At 52.3% G+C, this 22,440-nt stretch overlaps 1 protein-coding gene across 1 annotated transcript in view; it reads left to right on the top strand.

Moving 5' to 3' along the window:
- The window catches only part of LOC147672097 (E3 ubiquitin-protein ligase TRIM39-like), a 136,863-nt gene that overhangs the window by 94,076 nt on the left and 20,347 nt on the right, over positions 1 to 22,440 (top strand). The window contains exon 6 of the mRNA XM_086948036.1: positions 10,042 to 10,068. Within this exon, the coding sequence (XP_086804162.1) occupies positions 10,042 to 10,068 (27 nt within the window). The remainder of the gene's footprint in view (positions 1 to 10,041; positions 10,069 to 22,440) is intronic.

Raw genomic sequence — 22,440 nt, forward strand, 5'->3', positions numbered from 1 at the left:
AATGGGGCCACCCTTTGAACCTATGCATAGGTGTGAAATACAGTTCCTCACATGGAAGGTGGCTTTCCTCATAGCTATTACGTCACTAAGAAGAGTAAGTGAACTGCAAGCTTTTACGATTCAGGAACCATTTATGCAGCTACACCAAAATAAAGTGGTCCTTAGAACAAACCCAAAATTCTTACCAAAGGTCATTTCAGCATTCCACATCAATCAGTCAGTGGAATTACCGGTTTTCTTCCCAAAACCACAAACAGTAGCTGAAAGAGCCCTACATACACTGGACGTTAAAAGGGCCATATTGTACTATATAGAGAGAACACAAGCTTTCAGAAAGACAAAACAGCTATTTGTTGCGTTTTCTCCTACACATAAAGGCAATCCCATCTCCAAAGCGGGCATTGCCAGATGGATTGTAAAATGCATTCAGATATGCTACTTAAAGGCAAAGAGAACATTAACTGTTCCTCCTAGAGCTCACTCTACACGTAAACTAGGAGCATCTATGGCATTTTTGGGAAACATTCCACTAGATGACATATGCAGAGCAGCTACCTGGGTTACACCGCACACCTTCACAAAACACTATTGTGTAGATTTGCACACAACACAACAAGCTAGAGTGGGTCAAGCAGTATTAAAAACATTGTTTCAGACAGTTGCAACAGACACGGGCGACCACCGCTAGGGAGAGAACTGCTGTATAGTCTATTCATAATGTACCATCTGCAGCCCATATTCCTCGAACGGAATATGCTACTTACCAGTATGCATCTGTTCTTGGCATAGAGGGCTGCAGAGTGGTACATGCCCTCCCAGCCTCCCCGGAAACCTGTGTCTGTTCCAACATTATCTTATTTAGATACACTTACATGGGCATTCTTATCTGTATTCTACTATACTACTCCATCTAACCCTACTATGGCAAAACAATCTAAGGGTGGAGCCGATGCCCATGCGCACTACCAACCAAGGGAGGAGTCACCAAGATACAAAAGACTCTCCAAGAGAAAAACAAAGTGCAATCATCCGAGCCCAACACCAGATGGCGATCTATTCATAATGTACCACTCTGCAGCCCTCTATGCCAAGAACAGATGCATACTGGTAAGTAGCATATTCCTTATAAAGAGTCGGTCTGTAAATAAGTTCATAAAAAAAGCACACCACGAAGATATAGCCTTGTGCCGATTTTGTGAGTCAGCGCAAGGCTAGTTAATAAACTAACGCCTCTCGATTCTAGTGTGACAAGCAGGCTGATTATTTGCAACAATGTGTCCATATATAATCACAAATAACGGCGGCGGATTGAAATAGCCCTCTCCATCTATGCGCTGCAAAAAACACCCACTTCAGGCGCGGTGTCAAAGTATAATGAATCCGTTTAACAAAAGCGGAGAGTGGGTGAATGGATATACAAGGTGCAATTGCAACTACAGTCACACAAAAAAAAACGTTTCTTGGTATCACCCTGACGTAATTCCTACGGTGCGCAGAGATTGTATACGCTTCTCGTTTTTTGGTTCCTTGAGATTTCACTGCCACACCAAGAACCTATGCTGGGTGGACGATTGATCCATCGCACTCGTAAGTGACGAGACCATTCCCAGGGACCACAGTAAGCAAAAGGGAACGCCCATTGCAATAAAAAAAATTGCACGTCGCCTCGCAGACCACTGGAACCCCCTGTCTTTGCAAACTGCAGACAGCAACACCAAGGGTGAGACGAGAAAATAAACACATCTGGGTAACAAGCGGGACTCCGTCTGTGCCAACTGCCCTACCCCAAAGCAGCACAACCTGCAATTAAACTAAATGGGGAACAAAGACAGTAAATCACACACGATGACCACACCAGCCTCCCGCAGCCCCAGCCACCCGAGGGCCGCCAAGCCCGCTCCAGCTTTTCCCGCCGCCCTAGTCCGCGGCCCCGCTCCCCCCGCCAGCCGATTGGCTCTCGCTCCTGCCTCCCCGCAGACCCTCCCGACCGGCTCCCTTCTTAAGGGGAGCCTGACCAGAACCAGGGAGTGACCACTGGTCCTTCCGGCCTGGTCACCCCCAAGCTCCTGTGCCTGTGCCTGCTCCCGCAGCCCCAGCCACCCGAGGGCCGCCGAGCCCACACCAGCCTCCCGCAGCCCCAGCCACCCGAGGGCCGCCCTAGTCCGCGGCCCCGCTCCCCCCGCCAGCCGATTGGCTCTCGCTCCCGCCTCCCCGCAGACCCTCCCGACCGGCTCCCTTGGGAGCCTGACCAGAACCAGGGAGTGACCACTGCGCCTTCCGGCCTGGTCACCCCCAAGCTCCTGTGCCTGAGCCTGCTCCCGCAGCCCCAGCCACCCGAGGGCCGCCGAGCCCACACCAGCCTCCCGCAGCCCCAGCCACCCGAGGGCCGCCAAGACCGCTCCAGCTTTTCCTGCCGCCCTAGCCCGCGGCCCCGCCCCCCCGTCAGCCGATTGGCTCTCGCTCCCGCCTCCCCGCAGACCCTCCCGACCGGCTCCCTGCTTATGACCTCCCCAGAGCCACTGCGCAGCGGAAGCGCGCAGCGGGAGCACCGATTGAGCGCCGAAGGTGCGCCAAAGGTAAGCCAGTCTACGCCCGTCCGCGCCTGTACCGCGCCCAGTGCCAGGACCCCTGGCCCCCGCAGAGGCCACCCCTCCCGCCGGACGTACGACGCCGCCACCCTCAACGCACTCAACACCGGCCGAGCCCCGGGATGCTACCGAGCCACTCTGAGACGCACCCACTGACCCTTCAGCTGCCACGCCTGCAAGTTCACATGCATCCGGACCTGCACTACACCAGCACCCACCAAGCCGAACACCAGCAGCAACCACCTGAAGTGCATCCTGCTCAACACCCGCTCCGTCCACAGACACGCCGTTCAACTCTGGAACCTCCTCGACACCACATCTCCAGACGTCGCCTTCCTCACGGAAACCTGGATGAACGCCTCCTCAGCGCCCGCCATCGCCATCGCCATCCCGGACGGATACAAGATCATCCGGAGGGACCGCGTCAACCAGACGGGAGGAGGCATCGCCATCATCCACAGGAACACCATCCGCATCACGACCAACACCGACGACACCCTGACAACCGCCGAACACCTGCACTTCCAGATCCATACCGACCCCAAGACCACCCTCAGAGGCACCCTGATCTACCGTCCCCCGGGACCCCGCACACAATTCAGCGAAGACATCGCCTACTTCATCAGCCCGCGCGCCCTCCCCTCCGCTGACTACATCCTCCTCGGGGACCTCAACTTCCACCTGGAGAACAACATTGACCGCAATACCACCACCCTTGCCAACCTCGCCAACCTCGGACTCAAGCAGCTGGTGACCACCCCTACCCACCTCGCCGGACACACACTCGATGCCGTCTTCTCATCCAGCAAAGACATTGCCTTCAGCCACGCCACCGGACTCCACTGGACGGACCACAGCTGCGTCCACTTCAGCTTCAGAAGGACCACGATCCACCACCACCAGCAACAGGTTGCACGAAGAAGCTGGAACAAGATCACGGCCGACCAGCTCACCGCAGCCCTGAACCAGCACCCTCCCGCCAGCTCCGCGAACCCCAGCCAGGCCGCCGACAACCTCACGAAGTGGATCAGCAACTGCGCATACGACCTCGCCCCACTGAGGACCCCGCCCAGCAGACCCGGCAGCAAGAAAGCATCCTGGTTCACCGACGAACTCAAGAGCTCCAAGAAGAACTGCCGAGCTCTCGAGAAAGCATGGAGAAGAGACCCAACACCGGACAACATGACCACCCTCAAGCTCGCCACTCAAAAACACCATCAACTGATTCGCACCACCAAGAAAACAGCATTCAAGGAAAGACTGGACAACAACGCACACAACAGCAAGGAACTCTTCAACATCGTGAAAGAGCTCTCCAACCCCAACGCCGGAATCAACGACATCACCCCATCACAAGACCTCTGCAACTCCCTCGCCTCCTACTTCCACAACAAGATCGCTGACATACACAACAGCTTCAGCACACAACCAACGCTCCCCATGACCGCACCAACGCCCCCCACCACCACCCTCAGCGCCTGGACCCCTATCAACACCAAAGACACCATCCGCACAATGAACTCCATCCACTCCGGATCTCCAACCGACCCCTGCCCTCACCACGTCTTCAACAAAGCTGATGCCGCCATCGCACCCCAGCTACGGGACATCATCAACGCCTCCTTCGACACCGCAACCTTCCCTGAGAGCTGGAAGCACGCCGAACTCAGCGCTCTACTAAAGAAACCAACAGCAGACCCCACCGAACTCAAGAACTACCGCCCCATCTCGCTTCTTCCGTTTCCAGCCAAAGTAATCGAGAAGACAGTCAACAAACAACTGGCCGCCTTCCTACAGACGAATGGATCCCTCGACCCCTCACAGTCGGGCTTCAGGGCCAACCACAGCACCGAGACCGCCCTCATCGCTGCCACCGATGACATCCGTGCCCTGCTTGACAACGGAGAAACAGCGGCCCTCATCCTCCTAGACCTCTCCGCAGCATTCCACACTGTCTGCCACCGCACCCTAGTGCAACGCCTCAGGAACGTCGGAATCCAACGAGAAGGCACTGGAATGGATCATCTCCTTCCTTGCTGGAAGAACACAGGGATTCCGCCTACCCCCGTTCAGGTCAGAGGCCACCGAAGTCATCTGCGGCGTTCCTCAAGGCTCCTCGCTCAGCCCCACCCTCTTCAATGTCTACATGAGCCCCCTTGCGGCCATCGCACGCCAACACAACCTCAACATCATCTCCTACGCCGACGACACACAGCTGATCCTCTCCCTGACCAACGACCCCGCCACCGCCGACCTACACGAAGGGATGAAACACGTAGCTGAATGGATGATGACCAGCCGCCTGAAACTGAACTCAGACAAGACGGAAGTTCTCATCCTGGGCTCCTCGCCCTCCGCCTGGGACGACTACTGGTGGCCACCCGCCCTGGGCTCTGCACCCAAACCAACAGACCACGCACGCAACCTGGGCTTCATCCTGGATTCCTCCCTCTCCATGACCAGACAAGTCAACGCCGTCTCCTCGTCTTGTTTCAACATCCTGCGCAAAGCAGAAATGCCTCGGGGAAAGCAGCGTCAATTTCGGATTCAGGGGCGTGGTTTTCTTTCTCTCCTCTTCCCATTGGCTGGAATATAAAATTCCAGCCAATGGGAAGAGGAGAGAAAGAAAACAGAAAGAAAGTAAAAAACACACCCCTGAATCCCGTCTTCAACGGAGTGACGCCCCTCTCCTCCAATGGCTGTCCTCCATTTAGGAAGCCAGCCAATGGAGAAGAGGGGCGGGTTCAAGCCCCCATACTGTAGACATAAAGTCTTGGAGCGAGACTGCGCAAGCGCAGCCTTCGAGTCCGAGACCTAAAAAGCCCCAGAGGATTGTTTTTGTTCCTGCACAAAAACAATCCTGCTTACAATGCATACACCCTTGCACCATGGTTGAAGGCTGCCTGCCTTGGCGCTAGGCAGCATATTGTGTGACTGTGCAGGGAAAAGACAGGAATGCGCTGTATAGTGTTGAATATGGTGCATTCCTGCCCTGTCATGCAGCACAGCATGATGAGTTGCTGCGCGATTTTTTAATAAATATGCCCCTTAGTTCAACTGAGTGATAGCATCTCCTGAGGCGGAAGCCAGGAGCCGAACCTACGATCATTCTTTTAGCATTTGAGAGTCACTTTATACGTGTGTTGATTTTAAAAACTCACCTTGCCAGCAACTCGCGCTCCTAACTACTCCCGCACAGCGGATTCTAGCGCTGACGCGGACTCGCCAACAAACAGCATTTGCCGCCATTACCGGCGCACCCGAGGGCCACGCCCCTTCTCAGAGGCCATGCCCACTTACCCTGACTATAAAAGACGCTGAATACAAACGTCAGTTAGAAGATAGCATCTCCTGAGGCGGAAGCCGGGAGCCGAACCTACGATCATTCTTTAGCATTTGAGAGTCACTTTATACGTGTGTTGATTTTAAAAACTCACCTTGCCAGCAACTCGCGCTCCTAACTACTCCCGCACATCGGATTCTAGCGCTGACGCGGACTCACCAACAAACAGCATTTGCCGCCATTACCGGCGCACCCGAGGGCCACGCCCCTTCTTAGAGGCCACGCCCCTCATGCTGTCCCACTTACTCCATAAATCATGTGCATATTCCGTACGCGCAGTGGACGAGCGCAGCGGGCGCGACGTTTACGCGCCGAAGGCGCGCCTAAGGCAAGCCCGTCTATGCCCGTCCGCGCCAGCTCCGGGCCTAGGGCCAGCCATGCTGTCAGTCCTCTACCCGCTCAGAGACTAACGTGGACCAGGTCACAGCTACTAGACCTAGGTAAGACATCCTGCTCGTCTCCTATACTTTGCAGCCTCCCTTTACCTAGCCCTTTTTTACACAAATGCCTAAACTGCCCTTTCTCTCTATGCCTCGATTGGACTCGCCCCCGTAAATTCGCAACCAATCAGCTCCCACCCACCAAAACCTACTCTATGGGATTGGTGAACTGCCGCTCCCTTCCCTGCCACGCCAACGACATCTGGCTATTACTGTCCTCTACATCCTGGGACGCATTATTTTTAACTGAGACCTGGACTAAAGACTCCTCCAACCCAGACATCGCCCTAGCCATTCCCACCGGATACAGCTTTACTGGATTAAGCCGTGAAGGCTCCAAAACAGGTGGAGGAATCGCAGTGATCCTAAAGAATCACCTGAAAATTACTTCTAGGAAAATCACAAATATTAAGCCTATAGAAGCTCTATACTTCTCAATCACAGACTCCACCACAGCCATTTCCTCAGGAATCTTGGTCTACAACCCCCCGAACACCCCCCAGCCTGCCATCTTAGAGCTACTGGCAGTCGCGGCAGATCTCTCTATTAAACACCCCCACTTCACGGTACTAGGAGACTTCAACCATCACGTTGATGTAAGTGGCTGCAACCGCGCCACTTATCTCCTGGAATCCATGCAAAATATACATTTGACACAAAAGGTAAAAGGCCCCACTCATACCGCAGGACACACCCTCGACCTCATTTTTTCAAACTGCGAGAAACTAAAAATCCTCCCTCTCTCACCTCTGACATGCTCTGACCATTTCTTAATACCTTTCGAGGTACCCTCGTCCCAAATTGTCAAACAGGAGTCTGCCATTAGAACACAAGGCAGAAAATGGCACAAGATCTTGTATACTGCCCTGGAGCAAAAATACCATAATAGCCTAAACCCTCTACCTTACGATCTCAATGAAGCGGTGCGTATACTAAATAATGACCTCACGACCGCTATTGAGAAAGTTGCCCCATTACAAACCCTCACTTCCCGTAGACAAAAACCTTCTGCCCCATGGTTCACTCAGGAACTAAGGGCACTTAAAAGCAGGTGCAAAAAGATGGAACGATTATGGAGGCAGAACTATGACCCGGAAGCCAAGGCCCTCTATCGACAAGGCCTTAAAAAGTTTCGCAAACTCAAACGCTACTCCATGGGCACCTATTTCTCAGAAACTATTGCCAAAGCAAAAAATTCGACTAAAACCCTTTTTAATATAGTGAAAGACTTCACTCATCCCAGTGCACTGTCCACCCCAGTACCTACGTCCCAAACACTGAGTGATAACCTATCAAACTTCTTTGAAGAAAAAATAGCCAACATTGCGGCAACTATCCTTCAGAACGGTACCGTCGTTACCGAAGACCGGGCAACTAACTGCAAGCACACATTTACCGCATTCCAACCACTTACCAAGGAACATGCCCTGAATCTATTTCTGGAATGTAAATCAGGCTCTCCCATGGACCCAGCCCTGGCCTTAATTATGAATGAAATTGCCCCCCTAGTAATTAACCCCCTACTCGAAATCTGGAACTCCTCTTTACTCACTGGTGCTGTTCCCTCCGCCTGGAAACACGCAATGCTAATTCCAATCCAAATAAAAACTGGCATTGATCCTACCTGCTTAAGCAACTACCGACCGATCTCACTCTTACCCAAGCCCGCTAAAGTACTTGAGAAAGCGGTACAAGAACAACTATCCTACTACCTAGAATCAAATTCTTTGTTCAATGATACCCAATCAGGTTTCAGACCGGACTATAGCACAGAGTCGGCGCTACTTGAGGTATCCGAGTCAAGAATGCAGGGATAGGGGAGAGGAGGCCATGCTGGTCCTCCTCGACCTATCCGCGGCATTTGACACCATCTCTCATAACAAACTACTGTCTCGCCTGCAAGAAGTAGGTGTCTGCGGTTCTCCCCTCTTGTGGATAAAATCTTTTCCTACGAACAGAGTCCAACAAGTGATGCTGGGCTCCTTTCTTTCCTCCAAAAAACCACTGATCTGGGGCGTTCCGCAGGGCTCTGCCCTCAGCCCGCTTCTTTTCAATGTGTACCTAAAACCACTGGCAAAAGTGGTAGAATCCTGGGGAGTCAAAGTAACCTTTTACGCAGACGATACCCAACTGGTGTTCTCTTTCAAGGACCACTCGGAAAAATCATTCAACAACTTTCGCCATTGCATGCTGAATATCGCCTCCTGGATGTCTGCTAATAACCTAAAGCTCAACACAGATAAGACTGAAGTCTTATTTTTTAATCAGAAATCACCCTTATCCTCCAATCTCTGGTGGCCGTCTGAACTCAACCCTCCCCCGGAACCAGTCCAAGCTGCCCGCAACCTAGGTTTCCAATTTGACACCTCCGTCTCCTGTAAGACCCAAATCAATAAAGTCACCTCTTCTTGTTTCGGAAAGTTACGCATGATAAAAAAAATCATCCCCTACCTACGGCTTGACTCTCGTAAAACAGTAGTCCATGCCCTCATCACCGCTCATCTGGACTACGCTAACAGTCTGTATGCAGGGGCCCCTACTTACCTCATTAACCAACTACGGAGAGTCCAGAACGCAGCGGCTAGGCTGATCTGCAATATCCCCTACCGACACTCTATTTCACCCCACTTGATCAAACTTCACTGGCTCCCAGTTAGACTACGCATTCAATTTAAAGCCTTAACTCTGGCCTTTAGAGCTCTCAATGATCGAGGCCCTACCTACCTACGTCGCAGAATGAGATTCTCACAATCACCACGAAACCTCAGATCAAACCATCTCCACCTCATGATCTGCCCCCATTTTCGCCTTGCACGCACGGGAGGAAGGGCCCTTGCAGTAGCCACATCCAAACTATGGAATCAACTGCCTACAGAGTTAAGATTTCTAACGTCAGAACCTCTATTCCGGAAAAAGCTCAAGACCTGGCTTTTTTCCCTAATCTAATTCTACCTCTTCCTTCCACACTCCCCTGACCCTTTTGATATAATGTCTTCAGCGCCGGGACACCTCCGTTGGAGGTAGCTGAGCGCTGTACAAACTACTAAATAAATAAATAAATAAGTGATGGAGGGTAGACACTTGTATATGATGCACAGGATCTCAGATGGCATTCTGGTCTTGATTTATATGTTTGTGGCAAAGGAACTCCGTTGCCTCAAAATTCCTATGAAAATTAGGACCAAGATAAGTCAATGTGATAATGCAGAAATGCACTAGCAAAAAAACAGGGAATTGAAGTGCTGCCCCATACAGCTAGGCGGCCAGCCAGAGTGCCAAGGAGCAGCCGTGCATTGGTGTGCACAGAATTGAAGCAGCGCTGCAGCCCAGGAGGCAGAAGAGTCACGCTAAAGTTCAACAAGCTTTTTGCTGATTGGAATCTTCCTTTCCGAGTTGGTTTATTCACATGGGGCAAAAGCCCTAACTGAATAGAGTTAGGCTAGTTTATGTTTATGGATTGGGATTTGATTAATGGGTGGGGAGCAGATGGAGTTTGGGATAGAAGTATTGGTTAGGGGTGGTAAGGGCAATTGCCTTTTTAGTGAATTAGATTTCAGAACATTTTCACATAAAATATATCTTTATAATTGTAAACCCTGATGTATATCCAAATTTGCGTATGTTCCGTATGTGTTAATTACTGTTTTAATTTCCTATATTTGTATTCTAGAGTGGAGATGGGCCCGCCGCTTTGCAGGTAACTACAGATTGTCCTTCTTTTGGTTTCCTCACTTAGTTTTCTTTTTTTTCTTCTTGTTATGTGAGTGTTTTCATTTGATATCATTCAATTATTACCAATGTGCGGCATGTCGGAGGGTCTCTGCTGTTAATTAGATGGGCTCTTCTTTCTTGCTTTGGCAATGGAGCTCATCAGAGGTCACAGCAACTCTGGGAGAGAACAGACAATGAGCACTGCTTTAGGGGTCTGTAACTCAGGTGTGGTCTGTGCTATTGCTGGGTTTTTCATTGCTTCTAAGATCTGCACCACTCTTGGAATCTGCACCTCTGCTTGGATTGCACCTCTTTTGTGGTCTTTATTCTGCTGTGGTCTGTGCCACTTCTGGCGTCTGCACGGCTTCTATGGTCTGCACTGCTGCTGCAATCTGCACCTCTGCTGGGGTTTGCCTGCTGCTTGGATCTGCGCCTCTGCTGGGATCTGCACCCTTGCTGTGATCTGCACCTCTGTTGCAGTCTGTATTCTGCTGTGGTCTGTGCCACTACTAGGATCTTCATCACTTTTGGGATCTGCAGCACGGCTGGAATTGTGATCTGTATAGCTGCTTGGGCCTGTGCCACTACTGAGGTCTTCTCTGCCGTTGGCATGTGCACCACTGCTGGAGTCTGCAGTACTGCTGGGATCTGTACTGCTGCTGCAGCCTGGAGCCTGCACTGCTGCTGGGATCTGTAACATTTCCTTTGTTTGCACCTCTGCTGGAGTCTTTCACAGAGTTTAACACTTTACCAGGATGGACAGTAAAGGACGCATGCAAAATTGGAAAGGTTTGAAGAAAATAAACTTTACACCTGCCTCGAGGAGGTGTCTTTTTTATGATAAACCCCTATCTATGATAGGGATTTGCATCCATCTACCCCCTATGGGACACATCCTTGACGTGAAGTAGCGCATACTGCTACTTTGTGTTACTTTTGGCCCACCATCCAACACTATTGAGGATTTGCGCTGGAAAGTAAGGCCAAAAACAGCAGTTTGCACCAGGTGTACATTCCTGTTTTAACGCAAACCAGTCGCAAAGTGTTTGTAAATCTACCCGTAAACTCAGGATTTAAAATGTAACACAATCAGTGGGTGTGACATATGTATTAAATTGTATCACTACTCAAAGAAACTCTTTTAGACAACCGTAGGGTAACAAAACATTGAAGGAAATAACAATAAGGTTCTAAAACTATGCCAGCTCATTGTGTGTAAAAGGATTGTTACTGATGAATCCAACTACTGAAAGGATCTCTGTGACAATAGCAATAAACCAAACAGTTTTCTACATGAAATACTAATCTGTGATCTGCATGTTACACGTGGAACTTTTCAGCAGGAACATCAAACCTATATGCTACTTAATCACGAGACAAAAGTATGACTAGACAAATGGTCTCCGCCAAGTGCATTAACCAACATGACATTAAAATTGCCCCCTTAAAAAATGCCATGCACACAAAGCTCTCTGCAGACTGCCCATATCTCGCTGCCGGTCCTACAAAAAGCGTTCACTTGGGTTTGGTATGTGGTGCTGCGTCACCGGTTGCACTGCTCTGAAGCCAACACTGCCTGCTGAGATATACAGCGCTGCCGAACTCCTCACCACTGCTTGGAACTGCCCCTCTGCTGTAGTCTGTACCACTGCTAGGATCTTAGGCGCTTCTGGGTCCTGCAGCTCCGCTGGTATTGGGATCTGAATAGATGCTTGGGGCTGTGCCACTGCTGGGGTCTTCTCTGCCGTTGACATGTGCACCACTGCTGGAGCCTGCAGTGCTGCTGGGATCTGTAGCATTTCCCTGGTCTGCACCTCTTCTGGAGTCTGCAGCACTGCTGGGATCCGTACTACTACTGCAGTTTGTGCCCTTCTTGCTGGAGTCTGCACTGCTGCTGGATTCTGTAGCATTTCCTTGGTCTGCACCTCTTCTGGAGTCTGCAGTGCTGCTGGGATCTGTAGCATTTCCTTGGTCTGCACCTCTTCTGGAGTCTGCAGTACTGCTGGGATCCGTACTACTACTGCAGTTTGTGCCCTTCTTGCTGGAGTCTGCACTGCTGCTGGGATCTGTAGCAGTTCCTTGGCCTGCACCTCTGGTGAGGTCTGCACCGCTGCTATTGTGTGAATCACTTCTGGGTTCTATAGTGCTGCTGTTGTCTGTACTTTTGTTCACGTCTGCACCGTGCTATAGTCTGTAGCACTTCTGGGTTCTCTAGTGCTGCTGGGATCTGTGGGACTGCTGGGCTTTACACCACTGTTAAAACCTGGACTGATGCTGGGGTCTTTAGCACTGCTCGTAACTTAGTACTTGCAGGTTTCACTTTATGGATTACGGCCGTCTCTCTGCTGAGCTATATTCTCCTTCTAGAGCTCCTCTCTCGCCCCAGCCCTTTCCTTTCTACACTTCCTATAGACCTCCTCTCACTGCACGCATCTCCATTACTTCTAGATCGCTCTCTCTGCACATCCCTCCACTCTCTCCACTCCCTCTAGAGCTCCTTCTTCACCTGCACAGACCTCCCTCCTTTCCACTCCCTCTGGAGCTCCTCTCTCTGCACAGCCCTCCACTCTCTCCACTTCCTCTAGAGCTCCTCCTATACTTGCACAAACCTTTACACTCCCTCTGGAGCTCCTCCTTTACCTGCACAGACCTCCATCCTTTCCACTCTATCTGGAGCTCCTCCTACACCTGCACAGACCTCCATCCTTTACGCTCCTCTGGAGCTCCTCCTACACCTGCACAGACCTCCATCCTTTACGCTCCTCTGGAGCTCCTCCTTTACCTGCACAGACCTCCATTTTTCCCTCCCTCTGGAGCTCCTCCTTTACCTGCACAGACCTCCATCCTTTACGCTCTTCTGGAGCTCCTCCTTTACCTGCACAGACCTCCATCCTTTCCACTCCCTCTGGAGCGCCTCCTTTACCTGCACAGACCTCCATTCTTTACGCTCCTCTGGAGCTTCTGTTACACCTGCACAGACCTCCATCCTTTCCACTCCCTCTAGAGCTCCTCCTACACCTGCACAGACCTCCATCCTTTACGCTCTTCTGGAGCTCCTCCTTTACCTGCACAGACCTCCATCCTTTCCACTCCCTCTAGAGCTCCTCCTACACCTGCACAGACCTCCATCCTTTACGCTCTTCTGGAGCTCCTCCTTTACCTGCACAGACCTCCATCCTTTCCACTCCCTCTAGAGCTCCTCCTACACCTGCACAGACCTCCATCCTTTACGCTCCTCTGGAGCGCCTCCTTTACCTGCACAGACCTCCATCCTTTACGCTCCTCTGGAGCGCCTCTTTTACCTGCACAGACTTCCATCCTTTCCACTCCCTCTGGAGCTCCTCCTTTACCTGCACAGACCTCCATCCTTTCCACTCCCTCTGGAGCGCCTCCTTTACCTGCACAGACCTCCATTCTTTACGCTCCTCTGGAGCTTCTGTTACACCTGCACAGACCTCCATCCTTTCCACTCCCTCTAGAGCTCCTCCTACACCTGCACAGACCTCCATCCTTTACGCTCTTCTGGAGCTCCTCCTTTACCTGCACAGACCTCCATCCTTTCCACTCCCTCTAGAGCTCCTCCTACACCTGCACAGACCTCCATCCTTTACGCTCCTCTGGAGCGCCTCTTTTACCTGCACAGACTTCCATCCTTTCCACTCCCTCTGGAGCTCCTCCTTCACCTGCACAGACCTCCATTCTTTACGCTCCTCTGGAGCTCCTCCTTTACCTGCACAGACCTCCATCCTTTACACTCCCTCAGGAGCTCCTCCTACACCTGCACAGACCTCCATCCTTTCCACTCCCTCTGGAGCTCCTCCTACACCTGCACAGACCTCCATCCTTTACGCTCCTCTGGAGCGCCTCCTTTACCTGCACAGACCTCCATCCTTTACACTCCCTCAGGAGCTCCTCCTACACCTGCACAGACCTCCATCCGTTACGCTCCTCTGGAGCTCCTCCTTTACCTGCACAGACCTCCCTTCTTTACGCTCCTCTGGAGCTTCTCTTTTACCTGCACAGACCTCCATCCTCTCCACTCACTCTGGGGCTCCTCTTTTACCTGCACAGACCTCCATCCTTTACACTCCCTCTAGAGATCCTCCTTCACCTGCACAGACCTCCATCCTTTACACTCCCTCTGGAGCTCCTCCTTCACCTGCACAGACCTCCATCCTATACACTCCCTCTGGAGCTCCTCCTTCACCTGCACAGACCTCCATCCTCTCCACTCCCTCTGGAGCTCCTCCTTCACCTGCACAGACCTCCATCCTCTCCACTCCCTCTGGAGCTCCTCCTTTACCTGCACAGACCTCCATCCTTTACGCTCCTCTGGAGCGCCTCCTTCACCTGCACAGACCTCCATCCTTTCCACTCCCTCTGGAGCTCCTCCTTTACCTGCACAGACCTCCACTCTCTCCACTCCCTCTGGAGCTCATCTTTCACCTGCACAGACCTCCATCCTTTACACTCCCTCTGGAGCTCCTCCTTCACCTGCACAGACCTCCATCCTCTCCACTCCCTCTGGAGCTCCTCCTTTACCTGCACAGACCTCCATTCTTTACGCTCCTCTGGAGCTTCTCCTACACCTGCACAGACCTCCATCCTTTCCACTCCCTCTGGAGCTCCTCCTTTACCTGCACAGACCTCCATTCTTTACGCTCCTCTGGAGCTTCTCTTTTACCTGCACAGACCTCCATCCTTTCCACTCCCTCTGGAGCTCCTCCTTTACCTGCACAGACCTCCATCCTTTACACTCCCTCTGGAGCTCCTCCTTTACCTGCACAGACCTCCATCCTCTCCACTCACTCTGGGGCTCCTCTTTTACCTGCACAGACCTCCATCCTTTACACTCCCTCTGGAGCTCCTCTGTATGCACAGACCTCCATCCTCTCCACTCCCTCTGGAGCTCCTCCTTTACCTGCACAGATCTCCATTCTTTACGCTCCTCTGGAGCTTCTCTTTTACCTGCACAGACCTCCATCCTTTCCACTCTCTCTGGAGCTCCTCTTCTGTACACAGCCCTAACCCCATGCCGGTCTGATACAATCTGGGGTGTCCTAAGATCAAAGGTGTCAGATTTCTAACCCTCTGATGCGAGGACTTAGTTCAACATTGAATTAGAAAGCCAGTTGGACTGCTGCCGAACCTTCTCCCACTGATCAATCCTGTGCACGCAGAGTTTTCTGGTAACTATCGGTCACACTAATCAAGCAATCAGTAGATTTGTAGAGTACTTCTTGTCACCCTAGGTAAGTTCAGGGACACACTAGCAATCCAAACAATCTTTTATAAATAACACTCCCTAAGATAGCACAAAGAAACTGGGACTTGTAATGGTAAAATGTTATCTGAACTCTGCCATCGAAGATAAATATACTCTGGAGGGAGAAGGACACCTTCCGCATAAAAAGCAACCTGTACAACAAGGGGGAATTATATTCGTTCACTGTAAAACTTACGCCTAGACAGCAGGCGGCCCTGATATCAGCATTTTTCATGTGTCTAAAAACTTCACACTTACTATTAAAGATAAAGAAAATCTGAAAGCATGCAAGGTATGAAAAAAGACTGACTAAAATGGGAGCAGTCACGGTGCTTATGACAGTTTACTAGACTCTGCATATCTCTCGCCTCTATGCAGCTCACCACCCACAGAATAGCCCGCCACATAATCTACACAAACATCTAATCGGTTCTGCACTCCCAGCACAATCACCACTCTCTAGAGGCCATCTGCACAGAGCTCCAGTCTCTGCACAGAGCTCCAGTCTCTCCACAGTGCTCCAGTCTCTGCACAGCGCTCCAGTCTCTGCACAGCGCTCCAGTCTCTGCACAGCGCTCCAGTCTCTGCACAGCGCTCCAGTCTCTGCACAGAGCTCCAGTCTCTCCATAGTGCTCCAGTCTATACACAGGGCTCCAGTCTCTGCACAGGGCTCCAGTCTCTGCACAGGGCTCCAGTCTCTGCACAGCGCTCCAGACTGTGCACAGCGCTCCAGTCTCTGAACAGCGCTCCAGTCTCTGCGCAGAGCTCCAGTCTCTGCAGAGAGCTCCAGTCTCTGCACAGAGCTCCAGTCTCTGCACAGCGCTCCAGACTCTGCACAGCGCTCCAGTCTCTGCACAGCGCTCCAGTCTCTGCACAGCGCTCCAGTCTCTGCACAGCGCTCCAGTCTCTGCACAGCACTCCAGTCTCTGCACATAGCTTCAGTCTCTGCACAGCGCTCCAGTCTCTGCACATAGCTTCAGTCTCTGCACATAGCTTCAGTCTCTGCACAGCGCTCCAGTCTCTGCACAGAGCTCCAGTCTCTGCACAGAGCTCCAGTCTCTGCACAGCGCTCCAGACTCTGCACAGCTCTCCAGACTCTGCACAGCTCTCCAGTCTCTGCACAGCGCTCCAGTCTCTGCACAGGGCTCCAGTCTCTGCACAGGGCTCCAGACTCTGCACATAACTCCAGTCTCTGCACAGTCTCTGCACATAGCTTCAGTCTCTGCACAGCGCTCCAGTCTCTGCACAGCGCTCCAGTCTCTGCACAGCGCTCCAGTCTCTGCACAGCGCTCCAGTCTCTGCGCAGAGCTCCAGTCTCTGCGCAGAGCTCCAGTCTCTGCGCAGAGCTTCATCTCTGCACAAAGCTTCAGTCTCTGCACAGAGCTCCAGTCTCGCACAGCTCTCCGGTCTCTGCACAGTGCTCCGGTCGCTGCACAGTGCTCCGGTCTCTGCACAGCGCTCCGGTCTCTGCACAGTGCTCCGGTCTCTGCACAGCGCTCCCGTCTCTGCACAGCGCTCCGGTCTCTGCACAGAGCTCCGGTCTCTGCACAGCGCTCCGGTCTCTGCACAGCGCTCCGGTCTCTGCACAGCCCTCCGGTCTCTGCACAGCGCTCCGGTCTCTGCATAGCGCTCCAGTCTCTGCACAGCGCTTCAGTCTCTGCACATAGCTTCAGTCTCTGCACAGCGCTTCAGTCTCTGCACAGCGCTTCAGTCTCTGCACAGCGCTTCAGTCTCTGCATAGCGCTCCAGTCTCTGCACAGCGCTCCAGTCTCTGCACAGAGCTCCAGTCTCTGCACAGAGCTCCAGTCTCTGCACAGAGCTCCAGTCTCTGCACAGGGCTCCAGTCTCTGCACAGAGCTCCAGTCTCTGCACATAACTCCAGTCTCTGCACAGTCTCTGCACATAGCTTCAGTCTCTGCACAGCGCTCCAGTCTCTGCACAGCGCTCCAGTCTCTGCGCAGAGCTCCAGTCTCTTTGCAGCGCTCCAGTCTCTGCGCAGAGCTTCATCTCTGCGCAAAGCTCCAGTCTGCGCAGAGCTCCAGTCTCTGCGCAGCGCTCCAGTCTCTGCACAGCGCTCCAGTCTCTGCACAGCGCTTCAGTCTCTGCACATAGCTTCAGTCTCTGCACAGTGCTTCAGTCTCTGCACAGCGCTTCATTCTCTGCACAGAGCTTCAGTCTCTGCACAGAGCTCGAGTCTCTGCACAGCGCTCCAGTCTCTGCGCAGAGCTTCATCTCTGCGCAAAGCTCCAGTCTCTGTGCAGAGCTTCAGTCTCTGTGCAGAGCTTCATCTCTGCACAGAGCTTCAGTCTCTGCACAGAGCTTCAGTCTCTGCACAGAGCTCCAGTCTCTGCACAGCGCTCCAGTCTCTGCACAGCGCTCCAGTCTCTGCACAGCGCTCCAGTCTCTGCACAGCGCTCCAGTCTCTGCACAGCGCTCCAGTCTCTGCACAGCGCTCCAGTCTCTGCACAGCGCTCCAGTCTCTGCACAGCGCTTCAGTCTCTGCACAGCGCTTCAGTCTCTGCACAGCGCTTCAGTCTCTGCACTGCGCTTCAGTCTCTGCATTGCACAGCGCTTCAGTCTCTGCATTGCGCTTCAGTCTCTGCATTGCGCTTCGGTCTCTGCATTGCGCTTCAGTCTCTGCATTGCGCTTCAGTCTCTGCACAGAGCTTCAGTCTCTGCACAGAGCTTCAGTCTCTGCACAGAGCTCCAGTCTCTGCACAGAGCTCCAGTCTCTGCACATAACTCCAGTCTCTGCACATAGCTTCAGTCTCTGCACAGCGCTCCAGTCTCTGCACAGCGCTCCAGTCTCTGCACAGCGCTCCGGTCTCTGCACAGCGCTTCAGTCTCTGCACAGCGCGTCAGTCTCTGCACAGCGCTTCATTCTCTGCACAGAGCTTCAGTCTCTGCACAAAGCTCCAGTCTCTGCACAGCGCTCCAGTTTCTGCACAGCGCTCCAGTTTCTGCACAGCGCTCCAGTCTCTGCACAGCGCTCCAGTCTCAGCACAGCGCTTCAGTCTCTGCACATAACTTCAGTCTCTGCACAGCGCTTCAGTCTCTGCACAGCGCTTCAGTCTGTGCACAGCGCTTCAGTCTCTGCACAGCGCTTCAGTCTCTGCACATCGCTTCAGTCTCTGCACAGAGCTCCAGTCTCTGCACAGAGCTCCAGTCTCTGCACAGCGCTCCGGCCTCTGCACAGCGCTCCGGTCTCTGCACAGCGCTCCGGTCTCTGCACTCCGGTCTCTACACAAAGCTCCAGTCTCTGCACAGCGCTCCAGTCTCTGCACAGCACTCCAGTCTCTGCACAGCGCTCCAGTCTCTGCACAGCGCTCCAGTCTCTGCACAGCGCTCCAGTCTCTGCACAGCGCTTCAGTCTGTGCACAGCGCTTCAGTCTCTGCACAGCGCTTCAGTCTCTGCACATCGCTTCAGTCTCTGCACATCGCTCCAGTCTCTGCACAGAGCTCCAGTCTCTGCACAGCGCTCCGGCCTCTGCACAGCGCTCCGGTCTCTGCACAGCGCTCCGGTCTCTGCACTCCGGTCTCTACACAAAGCTCCAGTCTCTGCACAGCGCTCCAGTCTCTGCACAGCACTCCAGTCTCTGCACAGCGCTCCAGTCTCTGCACAGCGCTCCAGTCTCTGCTCAGCGCTCCAGTCTCTGCTCAGCGCTCCAGTCTCTGCAAAGCGCTCCAGTCTCTGCACAGCGCTCCAGTCTCTGCACAGCGCTCCAGTCTCTGCACAGCGCCTGCACAGTGCTTCATTCTCTGCACAGAGCTTCAGTCTCTGCACATAGATTTAGTTTCTGCACAGCGCTCCAGTCTCTGCACAGCGCTCCAGTCTCTGCACATAGCTCCAGTCTGTGCACAGCGCTTCAGTCTCTGCACAGCGCTTCAGTCTCTGCACAGTGCTTCAGTCTCTGCACAGCGCTTCAGTCTCTGCACTGCGCTTCAGTCTCTGCATTGCGCTCCAGTCTCTGCACAGCGCTCCAGTCTCTGCACAGCGCTCCAGTCTCTGCACATAGCTCCAGTCTGTGCACAGCGCTGCAGTCTGTGCACAGCGCTCCAGCCTCTGCACAGCACTCCAGCCTCTGCACAGCGCTCCAGTCTCTGCACATAGCTTCAGTCTCTGCACATAGCTTCAGTCTCTGCACAGCGCTCCAGTCTCTGCACAGAGCTCCAGTCTCTGCTGATAAGCGTGGCTCAAATCCACCCGAGTAACTTACCGCACTCACCTATAACACTCCGGTCTCGGAGAGACACCAGTCTCTTGGAGCGTCCCAGCTCCCTCAATCAACAGTCAGACCACTCACCTTCTATACGCGGTACCGACGTCTACCGTTCTCCACCCCCGGCTGCTGGGACCAACACGGTCAGCTCCAAAGTTCCGCCTTCCGGACCCCGGCGCAGGATCATGAACCAGGACCTCTCCCGATCAGCAGGGTGGGGCAGCACTGCGAGAACCAAGCTCGGCATCAAATGGGTGCCCGGACCCCCCGTGCCGACCAGAGGGTCCCCGGCCTTCTGCTACCCACTTACGGGTGAGAAAGATCCTTATCGCGGGGTTCCTGTTCGGGCGCCATCTGATAAGCGTGGCTCAAATCCACCCGAGTGACTTACCGCACTCACCTATAATTACCAAGTAAGAAGTCAGCTGGACAGTGGAGAAGAATAAACAAAGTATTTTATTAGGCCACAAACTCCCATATGAGAGGGCCCTGTCCGACCTCACCCCTAGGAGTGCGCCGAGAGGACTGACTCCTCTCATCACAGCAATACATTATAACATGGTACAGCAAAGTAGAACACGCCCATACTGGAAAAGTACTGGACCCCAGAGAGGGTGAACAATGGCCTCACACAAGAGGCATCTGCACCTGCAATAGTAACATTTGGTTATCTCTGCCCAAGGTCGCGGAGCCGGGCCTCAGCATCTCCAGCGCATGAGAACATTACTGATTAGGTTTTTGTTATTAGTTTCGGCCACAGTTAGCTAAGAAACGAAAACTGCTGCATTCAGGGTTTTTCCTATTCCTACGGGAGGGGGGAATGAGCTAGTGCGACTCGCACGCAGAGAGAAGCACCCAAAATGGTGGCACACAAGCTAAGCTAAGAAAACTGAATAACATCACACGCATAAATGAATAATGAGATGGGGAATACAAACGTAAATGCATAAATGAATACATCATTAGTTAGACACATTATGCTAACTCGTAAATGTAAGTCGGCGGGGCATCGGAAAATGAAACCTATCAGACCCTCCTGTTAGCATTATGTGGCTAACATGGGCGTAGCCTTTATTAGCTAAAAGATAAGGTCTTTACATATCATGCTAGGGACGGGGGAAACATATCAATCAAAAACATCATCATCGAAAAGCATCAACCAGTAAATATCATTAAGCTCCATGTCATTAGAAACAGGATACTGGCGGGTCGGTCTTTTAGGAGATTGCAAATTACTGGCTCACATGGAGCAACAAGGGGGAAGGCAATAAACACATAGGCAACAAGTCAGCAATATACCCACTACTCCTACAACAACCATCAGAATCTTCCAGCCCCAAGAGGAGAAAACACCCCACAGCCATTTCTGTAGTGACCAAGTACCAGTGTCCTGATGAAGTTCAGTCGCTAATCTTTGAAGTTTCTGTACAGCTAAGTTAACAGTGGGGGCCGAGTCAGGAATATACACACAGCAAGACGTCCCGATGACGTGACAAGCTCCACCCCTATCAGCAAGAATGACGTCAAGCACACATTGCAAGAACTGTTCCCAACCTTTATAGGGCCCCTCCCCAGGATACAGAAGAATGGTGAGGGCCCAACAACTGCCAGGGGCACCAAAGAATGACTACTACCATTTGTCGCAGGAGGGTGTCTATAAGCCAGAGAAGAGTTCAACTGTAGAAAACTCTCCCTAACTTTATCAGTGTCATTAGGCGTCACAAATCGTCCCACTTTCTTCGAGCATGTTTCCAGAAATGTCTGATCAAAACGTCCGTGAGTAAACAACTGTCCAAGAGAAGGGTTGGGCATAGGGTGTACTCGCATTGTCAAAGTAGATCCTTTACTAGGTAATCGAGGATCTAGAAAATGAGGTTGTTGAAAGAATTTCACCATGCCAATTAAAGTGTACCAACCCACACAACTATTCACAGGAGTTAAAGGGAGTGCCAACAATCTATCCTTTTTATAGGCAGCAGAAGGCAGCAACCCACAAACCCAACAATCTGTCACATTATACACGGCATGGGCATGATGTAGAGTCTTGATAAAAACATTATCACGGTAACCTTTTTGCAAACATTGTTCACCATAATCAACAGTAACCATATTGTGCTCGGGAAGGGCAGAAGGGGTAGGCATAAACATATGAACATGATAGGCTTCATCCAGGAAAAACAGTATTCCAAGAATTATCAGAAATACAATGATAAATATCACAATGGCCACAATTTTTCTTTTCGGGGCAGAGTGAGCCATGGGGAGTCGTGTTCTGGTCTACGAGGAGCTGCAAAAGGCTGCTCCTCCTCAGGAATGGGACGGCCAAAGGGGTACATGTTCCCTAACTAAAAGTCCAAAACTAAACTAAAAAGTAATCAAACAGTCACAGTCACACCAAAGCCGGCCAGGGGGTTCTTCACCCTCAGAAGGGATCTTCTCCCTGTGTCCGTTAAAGCCTCACAGGCAGGCTTCTATGGTTCATTCCCTAATCCCACGACGGAGTCGCACAGCTTTTGCAACTCAGGAGCACTTAATCCGGGCCCAGGCGCAATCCTAGTGTCCCATCTGACAATGCCTCGACAGTGCACCAGGGCTCTTCCAGCAGTCCGTCCCTAACACTTAACTACTCTTCAGCACAGTTCTCTTCTAAGTCCCTATCTCAGCCCTTCTTCCAGTGCTCAATTCTCTTTCCTTCCCTTCCTGGGCCGCAGATTATAACGAGTGCTCCCTCGCACCTCTGGATCGGTGAACAGAATGGGGGGCTCAATGGCAGGGGACTTATCCGCTGATGTTTGCTCACTGTGATCAGGAGAGGCCTCACCACTTGCAATCGGAGCTGGCCTCTTCTCCTTTTGATCCGGCTCCTCACCCC

Source organism: Lissotriton vulgaris, unplaced genomic scaffold (assembly GCF_964263255.1).
Source record: "Lissotriton vulgaris unplaced genomic scaffold, aLisVul1.2 SCAFFOLD_2700, whole genome shotgun sequence".
NCBI classification, from domain to species: Eukaryota; Metazoa; Chordata; class Amphibia; order Caudata; family Salamandridae; genus Lissotriton; species Lissotriton vulgaris.